Source organism: Buteo buteo, chromosome 9, assembly GCF_964188355.1.
Source record: "Buteo buteo chromosome 9, bButBut1.hap1.1, whole genome shotgun sequence".
Lineage (NCBI taxonomy): Eukaryota > Metazoa > Chordata > Aves > Accipitriformes > Accipitridae > Buteo > Buteo buteo.
This window is the reverse complement of record NC_134179.1, coordinates 3,386,165-3,402,124: the sequence shown is the minus strand read 5'-3', so window position 1 is coordinate 3,402,124 and position 15,960 is coordinate 3,386,165. Positions and strand designations below refer to the sequence as shown.

The following is a 15,960-nucleotide window of genomic DNA, read 5'->3' as shown; positions in this document are numbered from 1 at the left end:
TGGAGGGAGCAGTGATTTACAAACTGAAGCCTAAACCTCTGTGAGATGCTTGCACATAATTACCATTATCTGGAAAAGATGTGTATGCTTGATAGCAGTGGCAGTATATTATACCATGAAGGAGTTAACCAAATCCTTACATAGGTACAGTGGTCCTTTTATAGTATCTTGTAATTTGTGCTAAAGTTTCCCAGAACAGTTAAAATAATAAGGGAATGATAGAGATTTCCTAGAAGATTCTTGTGCCTAGGATCTCACAGACCATTCATATCCGTATGACAAATTTTACAATTGTGGAATTAAGCCAGAGGCAAAAGCAGCGATTTGCTCAGAATAAGAGAAAAAATACTGAAATAATTTGGAACAGAAAGCTGGCTAGTCTTCAGACATCCAAACCTGTCCTCAAACTGCTAACTAATACTATTCCTTTTAAAGAATCTAACGCAAAGATTCATCTGCTTGATTATTTTCAATAACCATGTACTGAGGTTATGCTTATCCTATGATGGGAGAGTTTAAGATTAAATATCAGGAGAAATTGAAATGCCACTGAAGCTGTCAGTAAAGTTCATATACAGCAGGAATTTTTCAGCTTTAATGGACCACTTGTGTAAGGTGTTCCTGAAGGTTTCCAGAAAGATTTCACTTGACCTATTGTTAAAGATCAGTAGCATTAGAAAAGTGATGTTGCCAGTCCCTTGAGTGTTTTAGTTAAAGCAGGTTTCCCTGTACTTTCATTAATAGGCAGTCCCTCTAGCCTGCTTCACCAGAGTGATATTTCTAGGGATTTAGGCTTTTTGATTGTTTTTATTCTATTCTGTTCTTTTTAATATGTTTCAAGATCCTTTTGGTCTCTTTGGCATGAATCTAAAATATGAAACCTTACACTAGAGATTAATGTCTTGAAATTGATTGTTCTCTCTTACATAGTGTCAGTGTAAGTGAAACTCATCTTCAAACATAACTTTTATAACAAAATTATCTTTAAAACAATTCTTTTTAAATTGAAAACATGCAACACTTGCCTGTTTTTACATTTATACACATAGATTGATCAAAAGCTTTTTAGTCCAAATGGAGTAATTTTAGATTAATCAAACAATGCAAAGAAAGATCAAAAGTTATATTCATCAGAAGAAAGCAGAGAGGTTCTTCTCTGCACCTAATTCTCTTTAAGTCCGTGGATGGGATGCTTCTTCCCCTATTAAAGAGGGGGAAAAAAAAAAAGGCATGTGATTATTCTGACTTGCACTTGGCATAGGCTTTCACATGTTGTGAAGTAAGAGTCAATATGTACCCTTATAATTTGACAGCATCTAGCAGGCACTTTGCATGCATGTAAATAGATACACACCATAAGGCAGCAGAGAGCCAGACCAATGGCCCGGGAGATTTGAGTTTGCAACAAGTAGTAGAAAATGGCTGAAGATGTATCTAAATATACCATGAGCCAGCTCTAAGAAGTCCTGCCTTCAGAAGTGAAAGAAATAGAGGTAGGGATTAATATCCTGCCAAAATCCTTGATGTTGCTGTTTGAGGAGGGGAACAGCACAGTGCTGGGGTTATCTATCCCACATCCAGGATCATATGCAGTGGGGGTAGCAAACCTAATTCCTCCTAACTTACCATCCCAGCATCATTAATCTCTATTATTTACCCCTTCCTGTGGCTGCATGGGCTCAGCCCCAGCCCAAACCCTTCAAACCAGTCAAATTTGCCAGCACAAAGAAGCTTGTGAGTGTGTTGTGGACAGATGGCTGGGCTCCCTAGTGAACAGAGCCAGCGGGTATGGTTCCAGCAACAGGCTCTGGCTGCTTCATTGGAGTAATGATTGATGGTGACTTATACAAGGGCTAAGAGTAGTTCTTTGCTGTTAACCAGACTTGGCTACAGCAGAATGGAAGTGGAAATTTGTTGCTTCATTTATTCATCCTGCCTCTGCTTCCTTCCCGCCTACCCTTTGTGCTTTTTAATACTGAAAAGATGAAGCTACTTTGCTCAATCTTAAAACTGTCTTTCCCAGGATACTCTTAATTGTATCTCTACACCTTTGCTCATTCACAGACGCATAAGAAGATTAAAGATACAGGGAGCAGTTACAGATTTAGTTAGGTTTTAATAGGATTTGCAGAGGACAATGCAGAGAATGAATACCATGGAGAATATTGCTATGCTGTCTTTGATATCCCTAAGGCTTCTTAGGTAATCTTTCACAGAGATTTTGTCTGTGCCCTGCATTCAGAGTCAAGACTCATTTTTCAATGGACCATGTGTGGGTTTTTTTAAAGAGTATCTAATCATCTTGGTAAACAGGATGTTACATTATAACCTGCAAGAATCATTGCAGCCATTGTTTTGTATTATTTATTTGTATCTTTTTAAGCATAGTTTTGCATGTTGACAGTGGGCTTTTTAATAGCTGTCTGTTAGGTTTCTAAAAGTGTCTGGTGTTTTTGTCTAATGTCAGATGAAGTAAAGGGGTAGGTTCTGATATATCTGATTAACAGTAGGCCTGGATTCATGACACCTTCAGACATGTAATTCAAGATGCTAAATTAAATGCCTGTTTCACATTTGGAGCCCAAGCTCCCAGAATAATTTGTGGAGGGGGTGGGTACTTCCAGAAGGTGATTCAGCACTCCTGAAATCTGAATTATCCCTGGAGGTGCCTTTCTTTGCTGACTGTAAGGGAAACCTTCATGCATAATTTAGACTTATGTGAGATCTAGGTAGACAGTGGTGCTCAGCGTGTTCTATTAATTTCTAAGGTTTCTCTTGGTATGCACCCAAAACCTGAGGCATCAAAAAACTCCAGTGCCTCTTGAAGGTATAAGCTGATGTATCTTTACTTTGCTCCTAGTTGTGATCTCAAGCAAATTTTGAGTGTAAAAAAAACCCTGAGGACCAAAAAAAAAAACCCCAAAGCCAAAAAACTGTAACAAGGTTTACCTATTTCATGACTCCTAGACCGTGACCATCACCATATGTTCTGAGGTTCCAGCAGTGCATTGAGCAAAGTGACTGGCAGCTGGTTCATGTTTGAAGAGACTGTGTGTTATTATGAATCAGTATTTAACATCCAGTTCAATGCAGCGTTATATATAGCAAGTGGCTGCTGCGAGAGAAATGCTGAAGCCTTTCAAAGTGTTTCCCAAAACAATACTAGGAGGAAAGACATGGCCCTAGCAAAAAGCTTTCCTGATGTAGAATCAGCCTTTATCCAGCCCTGTACCAGCATGGGGCAAAGTTTGTTAGTGTAACATTAATAGTTGCAATGTTTGTTGTCCTGGTCTGTCGTAATGCTTCAGACAGTAAAACAAAATGGCTTTTGTCTCAGCTCTTTTCCTCCTATCTTAAACTTTATTTCTTTGTTCTCCTGCAGCCCAGCCATGGCTGGAGATTCTAGGATCTTCATGAACCAGGACATGGACATCGGAGTTGCATCCAGAGAGCCTAAGAAGATTCCCAAACAGGCTCGGGATGATGTCCCTATTGCCACTGACCGAACCCGCCTCATATCAGCAGAAGGTAAGAAGCCACGTCAGCGTTACATGGAGAAAAGTGGCAAGTGCAATGTGCACCATGGAAATGTCCAAGAAACCTATCGATACCTTAGTGACCTCTTCACTACGCTGGTGGACCTCAAGTGGCGTTTTAATCTTCTTGTCTTCACTATGGTCTATACCATCACTTGGTTGTTTTTTGGGTTCATATGGTGGCTCATTGCCTATATCCGGGGAGACCTGGACCATCTTGAAGATGAGAACTGGATCCCCTGTGTTGAAAATCTCAGTGGATTTGTTTCTGCATTTCTGTTTTCTATCGAGACCGAGACAACAATTGGGTATGGCTATAGGGTCATAACGGAGAAGTGCCCAGAGGGCATCGTACTGCTCCTGATCCAGGCTATTCTGGGCTCCATTGTCAATGCGTTCATGGTGGGATGCATGTTTGTCAAGATCAGCCAACCAAAGAAGAGGGCTGAAACCCTCATGTTTTCTAACAACGCAGTGATTTCCATGAGGGATGAGAAGCTCTGTCTCATGTTCCGTGTTGGAGACCTCCGCAATTCCCACATTGTCGAGGCTTCCATTAGAGCCAAACTGATTAAGTCCAAACAGACCAAAGAAGGAGAGTTTATCCCCTTGAACCAAACAGACATCAACGTGGGATTTGACACTGGAGATGACAGATTGTTCCTGGTGTCACCTCTTATCATCTCACATGAAATCAATGAGAAAAGCCCCTTCTGGGAGATGTCACGCACCCAATTGGAGAAGGAGGAGTTTGAAATTGTGGTCATCCTGGAAGGAATGGTGGAAGCAACAGGTAAGGACTTGTCAAAAATCAGTCACAATTTTGAGGAGGGAAGGGGAAAAATGGAATGCAGTTTGGCATTTACTGTCAATGTCAGCTGGATTGAGAACATGTTGGGATTTGTCCTTCTCTAGTGACTGTCTCAGGTGGGATATTGTGGTCTGAGGTAACTAGCAATTAAAAGATGGGTCCTTTAGCCCATGTTGTAGTGTTTCGCACTGTTTTTATTAGTCTGGGATTGAGACGAAGGGGTTAGTCGAGGATCTGTCCATCATCACTGGGAACTGATCCATGGGAAAAAAGGAATGGACTAAAGGAATTCATGAGGTCTGTTGTGGTCCTGTTTCCTGTGATCAAAATTCATGGCACAAATCTTTTTCCATTTCTCCTCTGTATGAAAAATTGGCTGTAACTGTGCTATTTTAGGTATTGCTGTAGTGATGCTTTTTAATGGAGGCTATGAAGGAAGTGCCCAAGTATTACTATATCCCATAAAACAGCATGTGCTGAAACTGAATGACTTGCACATGATGCAGGACATATATTTTCAAAAGGAGCTCAAAGAAGAAAAATACAGAAACTCCTTTTGTGACTCTTGCAACCCAGCAGCTGTTTAACAGCTTAAAACAATGCTGTGTAATGGGTAGATTAGGAGATATACTCAGCTGATTCCCAGTTTCCTTCCATGGGTGTATTTGTGGCAGGCAATGAAAGAAGTCTGCGTCCATATATAATAAATCTGGAAAAGTTGTGTCCCTCAGCTTTCCAAAGTGTAGAAAAGGGAGGTGACAGTGTGCCTCAAGCTGAGCGAATGGATGGCCACAAAGGCCTTCAGGCTTCCTTCCACAGGTGGGATACAGTGTATCTCCTACGGTCTGATTAGGGAGGAGGATGGTTGACTCTGGAGTCTCACCTAAAAGACAAGGCACCATGGGGTCATTTTACCACTTGCAGCTAATTCATTTATTCTAGGCTTTGAGGAGGAGCTGGCAGGCTCTGTCTGCTGTGCTTCTAGCATGGCAAGCGCGTTTAAGCACCCTGAGATGGTGACGCTCCCTTCTGGCAGGCTTTCTGAGTCTGGGGTTGGCAGCGTGCCGTGGTCAAATCAGGGCCTTTAAGGGAAATGGGGCAACAGGCAGTACTGAGGAGAGAATTGCTATCTAGAGTTGTGGAAACACAGAAAGAGTCAGAGACGCAAAAAAGGTTTTATAAGTAGGTTTGCCCTTTGGTGTTTAAGGATTTTGGTTAGGAGATGACACTGCGAACCCATGTTTTTTCTCTTGGTGGTGTTTGGATTTTTTTTTCCATCTTGAGGAGGCATGGGTTCTCTCTGAAACACTAGCAAGGGTTTTCAGCTTGATATGAGTAGTCAGTGGTATCAGCACCCTGTCTCAGAGATTCTGGCCTTTGCTTACTATTAATATTGTCCCCTTCTTGAGATTTGTCCTTGTTATTCTCCTAAGAGCCAGATATAAAGAGAAATAGTCTCTCAAATTCCTGCATCCCAGACCTTTGCTCTTAAAGACAGCTCTAGAGAGCTAATTCAGTTTCCCAGTATCTCCCTTTAGGCATTAGGTGAATAGCAATAGCTGGCTTTTCCAAACAGAGCTAATGGGAGGTTATGTATAGATTGCACTGTACCTAGGTTGGAGTACTGTATTGTAGAAGTGTAATTCATTTGGCATTACTAGGCAAATATTCCTTTGCAGCAGAGTATTGTAGGGATGTGGCAAAAGAAAGGGTGGGTGGAAAAGACTATCAAAGGCAAAGATTTGTGATGGAAGCTTATTTTGTAGCTTAAACATTTACTAGATACTAGAACCTCCTAATCTGAGCATGGAATGCAGTTCCTTGTTTGTCCAAAGCCTCTTTCCTCATCACACAGTGACACTATCAAATTCTGTTTGAACAGCTACTGCACTGCCTTCCTCTTATGAAAGCTCAGCCTCTGCTAGATATGTGTGAGAGGAAGTCATTATCAATAACAGCCTCAAAATTAAAAGCATGGCATAGGAATAATATTGCTTTACAAATGGGCTCCTCTCCCAGAGGGATTATACAGGCCAGTGTGTAATGATACTAAGGAGCACACATCTGTGGAAATGAATTATTCTGGTCTCAGAAGACAGGCTGTGAAATTCCAAAATTGGAGCTAGAAGAGCCAGTTTGCAATGAACTTAGAGCAGAGTGGACCTCAGATGATGCCATTATCTGATTCAGAGGCTAAGATGGTTTTCTGAATGACATATGGTAACTGGGGCGGGTGTGATATTTTGCCATAATGAGAGTGGCTTGCAGAAGCACAGTGTTTGTGCTTTCCTGCTTTGTCCTCACACTTCGTAATGTTGATAAAGCAGTTTGGGGGATATTAATCCCTACCTCCATACCTTAAAATGTGCTTCAAGCAAATTCTTTAGGTTCTTTCCTTCCTGTCATATTGTTCAAGCCCCATCTGCTTTCAGGAATGGTGTAATTTACTCTCAGTGTGTCTTCTATTGAATCATGACACTGTTATAACCTGGTCAGGTTCAGGGCAGTATAAAAATGCAACAGACCATTTGTTCCCTCAGTAACCCCTATGAAAAATGAGGAACCACCATCACAGTGCTCAGAGGTACAACTGGTCAGCGTATTCAGCTCTGTTCGTGGTGCAAAAGAGGCAAGCGAGTCCTGCATGCTGTCTCAGAGATGGCTCAGCTCTGCAGTTGTTGTAAGGAGTAAAAATTAATGGAAACTTATTCCATCTTTACAGACAACAGCAAATCATACCATGAATGCATCCTGCACTGGTGGGGAGAAGGCAGTTATATTTTTTTCAGAAGGTGTTTGGAAAGCAGGTCAAAATGGTGATTGTCAACATAGAAACGACTAAAGAAATTTAAGCATAATGTCTTGACTAAAAGCATGAATATTTTCCACTGAAAGTTTGGGACAGCAATTTTATAATGATTTCCAATAGCTTTAACCAACCACACACATATTACAAATGTAATGTAACAAGTAACTCAAACAAGTAACTCTTCTTACTGACATTTAAGTTTAATTCTGATCCAGTGAAAGGCAAAGATGGTAAACAGTTTCAAATAAAAAATGTAGAATAAATTCTGAAGAGTTGAAACACTTCACGTCACTGGTTTTTTTACAAAATGAAACATTGTGGTTTAAACCCATGTTTTTGTTTTCAAGTTGACTTGAATTTTTAAAAGGATACATAACAACACACTGAAGAATGTACACACAAGACACAAGAAATGTACCAGCCAGCCTAAAATGCAATGTTTTTATTTTACTGAAAAAGAAAATAAACATTGTATTATTCTAGTGAGAGCTCTCCAGGGACCCACAGCTGTTCCACTAACTAGCCCAGGAAGCCAGCTGTGGCAGAAAGCCCACTGTCAGGGGGCTTTCCAATCAATATTTCAGTATGGCTGAGGCACTGTGACTCTGCCAGAGGTTTAAAAATGCCAAAGGGAGACTAAGTTTCTGGGCAGATCTGTTGTGATCATTGCTGAGTGAAATGACCACTGTAAAGACAAAATCAATATAGATGACAAGTGTTCTGGCTTCCAGTGCTGCTTCGTGGGCATCTTGAAAGCAGCAGCATCACTCACAGTGCCTACTTAATGAATTAGTCACAGAGATTACTTTACGGAATTAATTCTCTTTTGCCTTATCTGAAAGGGACACTTGTCAAGATCAGCTGGCTCAAATTTGACTTGCAATAAAAGGTAAGAAAGTGAAGGTGGAAAATCTGTCTGCAAAGTGAATACATTTTTGCTTTCACTGCCTTTCTGCTTCCCACAGTAGCAATAAAAAATGAGAGCCAACCCTGTTGACAGAATAGGTCTAGGCTGTTGTTGGCCAAACCTCTTGCCCTTACCCTCCTGATCCTGAATTGAACATAGTGTATAAAGCAAGGCTGCTGGAATGTAGAAGTGCAGTGGAGATTTAGGTCCCCCTTCCATGTGCATGCAGAGTCAGCTGGGTTCTGATGAAGAATTTGGCTCATTCAATAAGAGAACATTGGAGAGTCCAATTTTTTATTTTTTTTTTCCCTGTAAGCCATCACATATGATGACGCAGTCTGCATATCCTGCAGGACTTTCTGGCAGATAATTTGAAGAGGGTCTCTTCTCTTCCAACTTTACCCTTCCGCTGCTATTTACTGACAATTAAGCAAAACCTAATTTATCAGTAGCTGTCCTGCAAACCTCATTCTGTATCTACAGGGTCCAGCAATGCTATTGTCTGGGCATAGAGACAGCAGTGCTTGTTACTTTACTCTTGGTCCTCACTGGTTTTCATTACCTCTTTTTTCCCACCACTATTAAATAAGCCACAAGAGACAGTCCAGATGCCTGATTAGTCCAGTCACTAAATGAAGTTTTAATAAACTCTAGGATAGGCATATATATTTCTAGCTTAGAGTCTGTGTGATAAAAGTGGTTTAATGATTAGAAGTAATTTACTTCATCCTGTCCCTGTGAGAGCATAGGCAAACAGCAGCTTTTTTGCACCTCAATTTACTCACCTTTACAGAGGACTTAGTAAAATTTCCTGGCTGTAAATATAGGACCAAAAGAAGTAGTCACAACATAAGATAACCTGAAATTAATCATGATTTTCATGGGAGAACAAAGGAAGGGTGTGGAGTTTTCATGCATTCATCATCTGGTTTGGGTTGTCTTGTTGTTTTGTTTTGCATTTTGCATATAAATAAGTTTTCTTTTTTGCAAGAAGGACCTTGCAGAACTGTTACAGAAACCGCTTATATAATTATAGGGAAGAGAGATACATCTCAAGTCATTCTTTTCATCGGCTGAATTGTCCTCCAGAGGTAGAAGTTGGCAGGCTAGTCATTTTAGGTGCCTCTGCAGTCACTATAAATACCTTTGTGAGGGGCCTAAAGTTACATGGTGTGAGCTTGATGCTCAGGTTCTGCCTGGTAGAGACCTGGCAATTGAATCTAAGATCTTTAAATCATAAGGTTCTTTTTTTTTTTCATTTCCAGTGCCTAGGAGCTTTCACATGCCTGGAGACCATTCAGATAAATTAAAATCCTATTACTCTCCTCTGGCATAAAAATCAAAGCTAATCAAGCCCAGACATGTCCTCCTCTAAAGGAGACAAGCACAAGTAATTGGAGGACCATGCTCCTACCTTCTAATATTCCTTTTCAAGTTGGAGGAATATTGACTTTTTGGAGGTTACACTGTTCTTTGGTCTAATTAACGCAAAGGGACTAATAAATTCCATAACCATCCAAATGCTGATGCTAATCTAAAGACATGTATTGCTTAATTAGAGTGATAGAACTTAAAATTTTTATAACTACTCCTTGCCATCCTAACTTACATCAGTCTGTCACTATACCTCTGAGTCCATCAGTTCTTTCTGTGTATTTTTGTAATGTAGGTGGAGCTCAGCTCAAGGAGTGGAGTATGTATTATGCAGCTTTATGCATCCAGTACAAGGGGAAAAGTCACCCTGCACACAATAGTGTATGAAAACAAGGACAGAGAAGTGAAACCACTTCCAGCAGTATATGTGTCTGAACTGCAGAGAGAGCCTAGCAAATATGGCAAACACACAGTCAGCACCCACATGACATTTTGCCAGCAGATAATCACTGAGCTCTGTGGCATTTAAATGAGGAGAGTTAATTTTAAGCTGATGAAAAATGTTGTCTTGACAGCCCCAGGGGTTGGGATATCTCTACCCACTGAGAAAGTTCAGGCCATGTAGCAGTACTGAAAGGTTCAACTATACTGTTGATGTGATCACATTGAAGCCTGCGGCAATTTCTTGGGTTGGTAGATCATGCTTTGCGGTCCCCTTGCCCTCTCCCGTTAAACTGCCGGTAAAGGCACTGGCGATGACGGTATGTTTGACAAAAATACGCATCCTCCAACAGTTGGAGGGAGACTGCTGGTTCATCTCTGGATAACCAAACAGCTGCAAATGCAGTTAGGTTTGGCTTGTGATAATGAAGTTTGATTTTAACTGGTAACCTAAGGGTATACAAGACCTGGAAATCAGGAGCAATCTCCACTTCTCCTAGCAGCGTGGCAGAGCCAGAAGCGTCTGCTCCAGTTGCATAATCAGTGGCATTGCAAGCAGTGAAACATTCTGAAACCTACAATTCCCATTGAGTACGCTGCAGAAAAACCAGGCTCCTTACTGGGTGAGCCATCAAATAACTGCTTTCTGTCAGCATGTATTAACATTCTTTTATCTTTGATAAAATGTAAGCTGCTTGATCCCAACTGATTTTGATGACAGGAAAGTGCCTTATTGGTAGAGTTCCCTGACACCTATTTTACACACCAGTCTTTCCTCAGTGCTTTCTCTGTTATTGAATGTAATGAAACACCTGGTTTAATACACATAGCAATATATTTTGTATCTTTTCATCTACTGGAAACCAGAAATGAGCCGTTTAGGAAGCCATCTATGGCTGCCTTAAACAGGAACATGCACAAACTCTGTTACTGATCTGTGATGCAGTGACTACAGCCAACAGACAAAAAAAAATCCACTTCTTAGGATTCTGCTGTAATGAAATTATCATTAAAACTCTATGAAATGTTTATTGCAGAACTTGAAACCAGGAGACAGTCCTCTGGTCTCCAGCTTTCTAAAAAGCCTGGAACTGGTTCCAGCTTTATTGAAAACTTGGTGCATCTGCTTATAACTTTGTAGAAACTTTTTTCTGGTTTCAATTAAAATTGAGTTTTGTTTGCAACTGAAAGCTAAGCTGCTGAATTAAGAGATGAGAGAGCTGTAACTAAAACTTTAAAGCTGAAGATTTCGCATATCATTTCACATTTTCCGCAACTGACAGATTGTACAAATTTATATTAAACATACTTTTTCATTTTTAAACCAGATTGTTTAGGAGAAAATTAAACTTCTAATGGTCTTACTATCTGGAAAACACAATACACTTGAAATAAAAATCTCTATGACTTTATTTTTAAATAAGTTTTTAAGCACATCTACTTAGGCTGACGAAGGGGAAATGAGGATATTCTTTTGACATGAAGCTTACTTAAATAAAATGCCCAAGTCACCAACTACCACTTCTCTGTAACTATACCAAATATCTGTTCCATTTAAAGCCAAAATGTATAGTTATATCTACTTTCAGAAAAGGATTAACAGCCTTTATCAGGGCCATAAGTACTATGATTATTTTTGCAAGAAATTCCAAGAGTTTGAAATCTCCCTCAATTTCTTGTGCTCTCCAAAATGTCAGTGCTCCGGGGTTGCACAAGACAGTGCTACTGCACTGAAGCAGAACAGCAGTGCCAGCGTTGCTGTGGTACTTGATGGATAGGAGCATATAGCCTAATGATTCCCGACACCCAAGATGTCCCATGGACTTGGATAAGCAAGGCATACAAAATGAAACGGCTGATTTTTGCAGAGAGCCCACAGCCACGTATGAAGGATCTTAGTCTAGTGAATTACTCCACCCCATTGCAAGCCGAAACAGATATTCAGAGCACAGAGGGCACGGGGCACATTGTATGCAAGTGGAAAGTAGCAGCACCCATGTCCTCTTAATAAAAGTAAGGTTTATTGTTTCCACACCTCTTCTGTCATCTTTTTGCAGTTACAGAGGCAATAATTAGCTAGGGACATTACAGATGCATTAATTAACCAGGCTGGAGAGCACAGGGCAGCCTGCAAAGCAGGCACTTAATGGAATTTGAAGCAGAGACAATGCTGTTGTTTACTGGGTAATGTAGGAGCTGCCAAGCAGTATGTCCCCACGCAATTAAAACACCACTGCACATGTGCTAAAAAGGAATATTTGAATGGGATTATGGAGCAATTACAAGTTGTCTTATTGTGCTGGCTCTGTGTACCCTTGGGGTTACAGAAAGCAGCTACTGCAGGAAGCTGGCAGTGTGCAGTATTTGGTTGCTGAAAGCTTTCTATTGTTCCTTCCTTAATTGAATACTTACAGCAGGAGATAACTATGAGTGTGTCTCTGGAGTTCAGGCTCACTGTCAGGTACTCCCCCCAGGGAAGGAGCTATTTCAGGCCCTGATTATAAGGCAGGAGTTCCCTTAGGATGCCTCAGGCCCCCCCATTTAGCAGGGACACCCCATCTTGGCCTTGGGGACTTCTACATGATACCTTCATGCAGCTGCAGCACTTGGAAGGCCATGATAAGAATTAGCCGGTTCAATCACGGGACCTAATCCTGTGGGCCTGAGGGGTCTCCTCTCCTACTCTCTTTGCTGGGCTTTGAAAGCCCGTGGAGCTTGGAGGGGGCACTTGAAGGCCTTCGTGATTTCTGGTGCAAAACCAGCTCTGTTGAAAGGGAAAAGGGCTAGTTTATTTTAACTGTCTCCTTACCATACATGCACATGCTGCTGGTTGTCTAGCATTCTGGTCTCCCAGCATGAGGGAGCATCAGAAAATGGGATTAGCCCTGCAGCCCTACATTACTGACCCTCAAAACAGCCTGTAATAAAAGCCCTTGTCCAGGGTGGTCAACAGGATGATAAGTGTCAGTGACACAGCTCTCCTGAGAAAAACTGTAGCAGGACTCAGAAATTAGCAGGACTTCATGAACTGCCTGCACATTGAGTTGCTCTTTGCTAGCTGATAAAAGGGAGTGAGGATTAACCAGTCTTCACCGCAAGGACTGAGGAGTCCAGGGCAGGTGATGCTGCACATTGTAGTGTCACCATATAGTCAGGAGTGGTCTCCATTCTGTTTTCCACTTGTAAAGCAAAAGCTGATAGTTTCCTGCAAAGACGCTGTACCTCAATAGCGCTTCTCCTTAAGGCAAAAACACTTGGGGTAATTTTCTTCTTCCATTATTGTGGTTTTCATAGCAGCCTCTGCACTTCCCGGTTCCTTCCGGTCCAGGAAGCAGGCACGCTAGAACGCTATGACTAACTCTGTACTTGTTGTTCCTGCCCAGAAGCAAATACTCCTGCAGATCTTCTTGGGGGGGAAAATTGGCTTTTCAGTCTGTGATACAGAACTGGAAATTTCTCAGTATTGCGTGTGTCACCACCCCTCTTGTCTCTTTTAAAGAACCAAAAGCAACTAATATACTCCAGGCCTGATAGCTTTAAACTAAGGAAAGCAGTAAGAGACAAGTGTAAAGCTTTCCAGAGAACTTGTTTGTGTGGGTGTCTTTTAATGTACTGTAGCAATTATGAGAACAAAATATTTGTCTTTTCACAAAGGCGCCTTTTTTTTTTTTTTTTTAAGGAAAGGAGTTTTCTGTTTACTCTGAGATTTCGGTCACTTAGTTGAGCTCACGTGGGGAGAAGACATGATATACTCTTCCCTGAAGCATCTGACACTGCTATTTTTCCCCCTATAGCATTGTTTTAGATTTCTGTTTGTGTACTTTGGGATGAAGCAATTAGACTATTGATCAGGAACCGGATCAAGTGTATGTTTTGCATGTATTCCACTCAGGCCTATCTCTCACCCTCCAAAAGAGAACAGTGGGAGGACTTTGTGAGGTCAGGTTTTCCAAATTTCACCAGAATTAATTCCAAATTCATAACATAATTAGGACAAACAGAAGACACATTCAGAAGAGAAGTCAGCCTTGACATTGGCAGGTGATTCCAAGAGAATTTGCTCACAGTTACGCCAACACTGAACGCTTATCCCTGCTCTGTAAAGCTTGTCTTTAAACTTCATCAAAGTAAATAAATAAACTCTGATCCTTGGGGCTGAGAAGCAGCTTGACAAATATCAGTTTCATATTGCCCACTGTTCATTCAATCCACAATCCATTAATAAATGGAATTCAACATGCTTATGATCTTGACCACGTCTTGTTGTGGGTTTTGGTTCTGCCAATCCAATACAGTTGGACTGAGCCCTCCAGAGGTATTTAAAAGCCAGCTTGCCATATAAATCACTAGGCCCTATATATAATCATATAAATCACTAGCCCTATATATAGCCTGTATAGCCTTTCGGGCTGTACGCCTTGGTGTCTTAACCTAAGTGTAGGAGGGAATTGCTGATACTGCTGTAGCTGAGGAGGGATGGGGTCAGACACAGTGGGAGTGTAGGGCAGTCGTTCATTCCACTTAGGGCCTGTGTGGGTCAGGATTTGAGGTGCATTGGCAGGGTTGGATGTCGTTCTAGCACAATTCACCAGAAGTGCTGTTAGTATCGGCCACGCAAGCAACACCTCAACAGAGGCAATGTGAGGAGAGAGAGAAGCTGCTTAGTGGTACCAGACTTCAAACCCATAAGCACAAGGTTCAGGAAACAGTCTGAAGATGCAGCGATGAATCCATCCCTTTTCCTTTGAGTGCTCAGCTTTTATCATGATAGAGGCTTTTGTGAGGCTTATTAAGCGAAGACCTTTTCTGTGTCCCAGAGCAATCAGGTATGGAGATAACATGAAAGTGCTTTTAAATGAAAGAAGTGGTTGGGTGAGCATGTAAGGAAGCTTTGCATTTAACATCCCTCTGTTTCCATCTAGGGATGACTTGCCAGGCTCGCAGCTCCTACATGGACACCGAGGTGCTGTGGGGGCATCGCTTCACTCCTGTCCTCACCCTGGAGAAGGATTTTTACGAAGTTGACTATAACAGCTTCCATAGCACTTATGAGACCAACACTCCCGTGTGCTGTGCCAAAGAGCTGGCCGAGTCCCGCCGGGAAGGCCAGCTCCTCAGCCACCTCTCCAGTGCCACCCTTCTGAGCGGAGGCAGAGAAGCAGAGACAGCAAAAGGGGAAGAAGAAGAGGAAGAAGGCAGGGAGCCAGCAGGATTGAATGGAGCCAACGGGACAGCGGGAGAGGTGAAAGAAGATATGCCTGTATAACACCTGAACTGCTGGACAGTAGATACCTACCTACACTTACTGGGAAACTGGGGCCTGGCAAGTCAGGAATTCACTGGGAGTCAGAGAGCTGAGATTTATGTCCAGGCCTCTGCTGCCTGCTGCTTGATCCTGGCGAGTCACTGCACAGCACTGTGCCTCAGTTTCCTTCTCCTTTTATCTGTACAGCGAGATTCTGAGCTTTGCACTTGTTTGCAAAGCATTTTGGTCTCTATGGACAAGGCTCACTAAATACTATCACTGTTAAAATTGAAATTCCTACCACTGGTTGTTTCAAAAGATGTTCATTGGATGTTCAGAACTCTTCCCCCTTGAGAGGGTATTTAAAAAGTAAAAGTCCAGAATGTCCCATCTCAGTATGAAGAATGTGGTTTCATACCTTCACTTAATTTGTGGGTCAATGTATTGTAGACATTGTTACTGCTAAATTAAAAGAAGAGGAAAAAAACCTCCCTGGTATGTAGTGAAGTGTTTTGCCTTCATGATTTTTACGAATAGATTTTAGCCTTTTCCTCCAGGATCACAGTCGTCGTGATTTATTTCCTGCAAAATGTCTGATATTAACAGGACAACTTTCCCTGCAAACCTTTAGCATGTTTATCCAGTGTTTTTGATTGTCTTCTCAAACTGAAGTGCTATCTTTGTATACTCTTTTCATGGAATCTCTGACACATTTCACAGGCTATTCATGATCAGAGAAAGTTTAGATCTTGCCCCAGTGAAGGTTTTTTTTCTGGCCTGGATGTCCCAGTTTCTGTCCCGGTTGATGATTTAAAACAAAGTAAGTAGGACTAGGTA

At 41.6% G+C, this 15,960-nt stretch overlaps 1 protein-coding gene across 2 annotated transcripts in view; it reads left to right on the top strand.

The window, feature by feature from the left end:
- The window catches only part of KCNJ5 (potassium inwardly rectifying channel subfamily J member 5), a 61,833-nt gene extending 46,235 nt beyond the window's left edge, over positions 1-15,598 (top strand). For both annotated transcript variants that reach the window (XM_075034905.1, XM_075034906.1), the window contains exons 4-5: positions 3,383-4,329; positions 14,801-15,598. In XM_075034905.1, coding sequence (XP_074891006.1) covers positions 3,390-4,329; positions 14,801-15,144 — 1,284 coding nt within the window. In that variant the 5' untranslated portion in view covers positions 3,383-3,389 and the 3' untranslated portion in view covers positions 15,145-15,598. The remainder of the gene's footprint in view (positions 1-3,382; positions 4,330-14,800) is intronic.
- The last annotated feature ends 362 nt before the right edge of the window (positions 15,599-15,960 follow it).